The following is a 5,829-nucleotide window of genomic DNA, read 5'->3' as shown; positions in this document are numbered from 1 at the left end:
ATTGTAAATGTTATAGATTTGGATATTTCTTCACTCGAAAATGATAATTAAAAGATGCGATCAATTGTGAATTGTAAGCAATGTTAATAAAGTTTGTCTAAAAGAAACAATATGATTTCACTAAAAATCAATTTCTACCCCTTCCTATTTTCATTTCCATATTACGAAGTTTCACTTCTTACACGCGGAGGGACTCCACGCACTATTTTCTTTTCCATGCGATTTTGTTCTTTTATGAACTATATTATTACAATTACGATTTATTACAAAACTCATTTTAAAAAGAAATGGACTGAACCCACTTTCTTCAAAAGCGACTTATTTATAATGTTGACTGTTGCACTGCAATTATAATTATTATTTTAAGGACTCTGACCTATGATCCGTCTACCACTGATGATATTTTACGTCAGCACTGTGGTCGCTGCGAGCTGGGTGCAGAATTCGTATTAACCAGCCATCGCTGGTATTCGAACCCGGTTCACCTCGTTGGAAGGCGAACGCTCAATGCCCTGAGCTACCACAGCTCTGTGTCTCATATTTTTTATAGCTTAAAATATAGTCAAAAGTCACGCATTGTAATATCAGGATTTAGGTGAGACACTCTATCACTCAGATGTTTTTTTGCGCAATAAATTAAGATTGTCAATATTAGAGCTTCCCTACTTTTTTCGGCTACGGCCGGCTCCCCTTCTTTTGGCGGAATCCCGACTTTATAAATAAAGTATATAAAGACAATTGTGAACGTATTAATCAATAAAAGACTTTATTTTGGAAATATCTATTAAGAGGAATGAAATTTTTTATCACTTTATCCATAATAATTTTAGATTAGGTTTTATGTTATACAGTTAAATTCGCAGTTCTGGAGCTGAGCCTAGTCTAGTTATTAATTTGTATTTGGTGCATGCTAAAAAAAGAATAAAATAAGCTGAATTGTGCTGTTTTCTTTGGAATAAAAATGAAAAAGAACTGCAATAAACATTGTTATTAGGGAAACATATTTCTTTATTAACGAATTCAGTAATTTGATTTTGATATAAAAAGCGCGGTAAGGTATACTAATGTTTTTTTTTTTTTTGCAATTGCATATTTATTCTGTAGTTGATTCTATTCAATAAATTTTATTACAAAAATTAATATTAAAAAAAAAAATCCCGTTTTTCTTTTGCTGGCATTTTAGTTTCATATAGGCAACCGAGACATTGGATAAATATCGAAATGTAATTAAAGGTTTCAAAAACATTTATTAATGGTTGCTGGTTAAAAAAAATAATCCTAATTTTGGGACCCTATTTGGGAATCGCTGGTCTATATTGCTGGTCTTATTAGCATGGTGAATCTTATGAGCAGGAATTTCTCACCTTCTGTTTCAATATATTCCACAATGATCAATTTGTGGATGCCACTAAGTAATGTAATGTATCAGTTACTGATAAAATTCGGAAATCGTTAATGTGTTCATTATCTTGTTAATCTACAGAATAATTAGGGTGATCCGTTGAAGTAGGCAATCAAAGTTCTTCCGCAATTTACCTAGAAATGAACAGATTAACGGTTTCCATTTCGTTAAAGTTTCTTCGATTGTCAACTAATCTATTATTGACTAATGTTAATATTGAATATATTAACTTAATTCTTTAGATACGGAAAGTATAACTAACATGTTAATTTCCTTAATTACAATAACATTTTAAACTGTTTGACTCTTTGTATTATAACTTTTTAAATAATTGAGGATTGGTTCGATCAACTAGTGTTTGATTAATTGATTGATTAATTGTTTAATTAATTTACAGAATTGATTCTTTAAATATCAAGAAATAAATGACAATAATTTAAGATGATAAATAAGAGAAATAATTTAAGAAAAGTTGCTATTGCTTCATCAGCGATAATATTTTCACTTTAACTATTACCTAAAGATAATTTACAGATTAACTAAGCAATTAGTGAAATAGAAAAAGATTAAAAAAATAACTCTGATTATTAAACTTATTTCTCAGAAAATAATGAATTAGCGACTGCCGTGTAGGATTTTAGTTAACCTTTGATGAGGTTTTTAAACTATATATTACGAAACACTGCATGCATTCAGTTTTATTCCTTATGCATATGTTTAAATCTGTGTTTTAATTATTAAAAAAAAAGTTATTTGTAAGTAATTAGTGTCAGACTATGGATTTCAATGAACAAGGTTCGAGTAAGAGTCAGAGATCACGAGTTCGAAAAACCTCTGAAAGAGGGAGTTCGAACATTTAAAAATAATTCAAAGACAGAATTTGCATAGTATTAATTTTGAGTGTGTAAGTACCCTCATTATGCAAGTGTTATTTTGTATATATATAACAAATCAAGATTGGATTTAAAGTTCTGTTTCTTTTGATTTCATGACTGTATGTATTGAATTCATGTTATGGAGAGGATTGTTTTTCCTTTATGATGTTTCAGTTAAGTTATGATTTTTCTTGCTTAATAAAATTTATGATTAGTTAAAAGATGACTTTTTCATTATGCTTGCTGGGCATTTTCCACAACGCACTAAACTCTGCCAGCAATTAGTATGATCCGTAAACTTATATATGATTGTGTCTACGCTCATAATATATATTTTCAAATTTCTTTTCGAAAAATGAGATAGTAAAAATCTAAAAAATAGGGATCTCAAATTAATATTTTATAGAGATAAAAAAGAACAAATAAAAACGTGAGCAAAATCTGACGATTATTATCGAGTTTAATCACGGTGAATGTGGAAAAATTATTTTCGATGTCGGATGAAAAGGGGTAGTCATTCCTAACCTAACCTAACTCAACGGCCTCTCAATTTCCTCAGACATACATAAGTGTTTTAAATTTACCCTCACTGTGACTGACTACGATAATGAATCGCCATATTTTGGCAATGCTTTTTTCTCACTTAAATATTAATTCCAGACACATAGTGTTAAAATTTTCCACATTTTTTTGATTGGAATCTAAAAAAGTTACTGCTCGGAGTATCTCTGATTACGCAAAAACGTCGTGCTTAGCTCAGATATAGCGATATCATTAATTAAATAAAGTTATTTTTTGATTACCTCAAATTTTTCGATATCTCTATTTTAAATGCAGTCTGTGAAAGAAGTTTTTTTCATTATTTAATACGAGGGTTGTAAATTAAATAGTGGCAACTTAACCTTGAAATTCACAGAAGGGCGGTCACGCGCAAATAGGATATGGGACGGTGATGTGGCGCTGTTGTCTATGTGTAGAGTGCAAAAAACAGTCGATCTGCTTATAAGGGTAGTTGTTGTGTGGCGTTAAAGTGAGGAGTTTCGTTTCCATCGCTCTAAAGCATGTTTTCAAAAGGTTTAATGACGAAAAAAGACGAGATGCTTGAACCCATCGTGCTACTATACGGTAGAGCATTTGCTCCACAGGCTTCCACTAATCCTTGAGAGCATTCTGTTGCATTTTTGATACGGGCAACCTCGACTTTAAGCCACGACCGCTGATCACCTTTTGAAAACATGCTTTAGAGAGCGATGGAAACGAAACTCCTCACTATAACGCCACATAACAACTACTCTTCTAAGCAGATCGACTGTTTTTTACACTCTACACATAGACAATAGTGCCACATTACCGCTCCCACATCCTATTTGCGCGTACCCGCCCTTCTGTGAGTTTCAAGGTTAAGTTGCCACTATTTAATTTACAACCCTCGTACATTGTTTTAGTGTTTTATTGTGGTTCTTTTTATATACAGAACTGGGCTTTCTTGGCGAGATTTTGTTTCTTATCTGAATTTGGAAGGTTTGAGTATACCATAGATTATCCAAAAGTAAGTAAACTTTTTAAATAATGTTTAGTGATATTGTTATTTTCTTTAAAATGTAAGGTTATTCACCCGAGAAATATTGTAAATTTGAAATAGTAGCAAAAATAAACTAATTTAATGCTTATCCACATTGAACTCACTATTTTATCTCTTTTTTCTTCTTCCCATAACACATTTTCGAGATGTTCTTAAAAAGGAAGCCATCTTTTAAAAAAGGAGTTGATAATTTGGAAAAATAGATTTGTTGTAAATTTTAATCCTTTTTTGATGATACTCTTTTTATGGAAAGAGAAATGAAGCCGTAAATAAAATTTGATTATTTTTTAGAGTTCTGAATCGATTTTCTTTTTATCATATAACTTTGGCTTAACAAATTAAAAGCTTATTAACAGTTTCATGCAAGGAGACTTACTAATACTATCGAAATTATATTCCTTATACTAAGCCTATTTGACAAACTTTTTAAGATACAGGGAAATGTAAAGTTGTTTTAAAGTTAAAGTTGTAGTGATAGAGTAAAATACTTCTCTTTCTTAAGGTGATCCCAAAATGAATCTAAAAGAATAAAGTAAAAGTACTTAAGTTTTTTTTCTTATGTTTAAGATGCTGAAATTTTTGAGACAAACTTTGTTTAAAGTTTTTTTCACCCCGGCAAGGTGGTGCAACTTCGGATAGGATGATCAGTTTTTCATTGTCCTACAAAAGAAAAAAAAACGCATGAAGTGCAGACAGTTATTTGATTTCTAATAGATATTTTGGTATAATCAATTCCATATTACTCTTCACAACACCAGCAGTTAACGAAGAACATTTATTTTTGTGCTTGAAATCTGAATTAAATCATCCTAATAATTTAATCTTTTTGCTGATGATGAATTTATTTGCAGGCTTTTAAAACGCAAAACATTTTATTGTACTTCGATGAAAAAAATCAGTGGCCTGCAGTGTATCAAAAGAATAAGGTAAATATACATTCTAAATCTCTCATTCCTATGTTGTACACTATTTAATGAGATACCTCTCAACTGGATTGAATATTGCAAGTCTTTTTATTCAAACAGTAAAAAAGGACTAGCTAGAGAATTTAGTCGCTCATTTTGTCAGCGTATTAATACACAGTTCTACACAGCTCAATAGTTTTTTCTCCTTGCAACTAATGGGTGTCCCTAAATTCACGCAAGGCTAGAATTTTTTTTACCATTTTGAAATAAAATGCTGCCAATATAAACAAACAGAGGTAGCAGGCAGTTTAGAGTCATGAAAAACGGATCGCTTATTGAAAAGGCAATCTGATTGTTGGCTCATTCCCTGTTCGTGAAAGGCCCTGGTCTGCTGATCAGAATCAGTGATCACACAAATCATGCGAGTTTACTCCGTCTAAAATTTATGGCTTCAAGTTCACAAACATCAACAACCAGCCGCAACAATACAAAACGGTTATTGAAAATTTTAACAAAAGAGTGCACATGTGACAGCAAAATCGTGGAGGCCATTTACCATACATACTTTACTATATATTTTCTAAATCCGTTTAAAAAAAAAGTCACAATTTTTAATTAAAATCTAATGTTTCTATCAAAATAATTTTTTAAGAGAATTTTGGGACATCATGTACTATTTATTAAAAGTAATCTTTTGTGTTATTTCTAAGGATGAGATATTTGTTTTATAAAAACATCTCTATTAATTCCACTAATTTTTTTTTATTCTCCAGACATGTAGAGAGAAAGAATCCGTATTAATTATTGAAAATGGTCAGGTGATCTACTTGAATGAATCCACCTTTCGTTCTGGATGCATTGACCACCCCGAAGAGGGCAAAAAAGACTGGCTGCGATGCCACAACGAAAGGACATTCGAGTCCAGAAGGGAAAGATATTGGTTCATAGCCATCAGCAATTGTGATGCGAAAAATGTGAGATTTATTTATTTATACATAATATTTGTTTAAGATCCTGATGATTAAGGAAATGTTCATAGCATGTTTCACCTCTAATATATATATA

At 31.2% G+C, this 5,829-nt stretch overlaps 1 protein-coding gene across 1 annotated transcript in view; it reads left to right on the top strand.

Annotated features, from left to right (window-relative positions):
- The window catches only part of LOC107447762 (transmembrane protein 145-like), a 31,235-nt gene that overhangs the window by 3,556 nt on the left and 21,850 nt on the right, over positions 1-5,829 (top strand). The window contains exons 3-5 of the mRNA XM_071178708.1: positions 3,752-3,826; positions 4,711-4,785; positions 5,538-5,738. Of these exons, the coding sequence (XP_071034809.1) occupies positions 3,752-3,826; positions 4,711-4,785; positions 5,538-5,738 (351 nt within the window). The remainder of the gene's footprint in view (positions 1-3,751; positions 3,827-4,710; positions 4,786-5,537; positions 5,739-5,829) is intronic.

Source organism: Parasteatoda tepidariorum, chromosome 3 (genome assembly GCF_043381705.1).
Source record: "Parasteatoda tepidariorum isolate YZ-2023 chromosome 3, CAS_Ptep_4.0, whole genome shotgun sequence".
Lineage (NCBI taxonomy): Eukaryota > Metazoa > Arthropoda > Arachnida > Araneae > Theridiidae > Parasteatoda > Parasteatoda tepidariorum.
The sequence above is the reverse complement of the archived record's forward strand: the minus strand, read 5'-3'. Positions and strand labels throughout refer to the sequence as shown.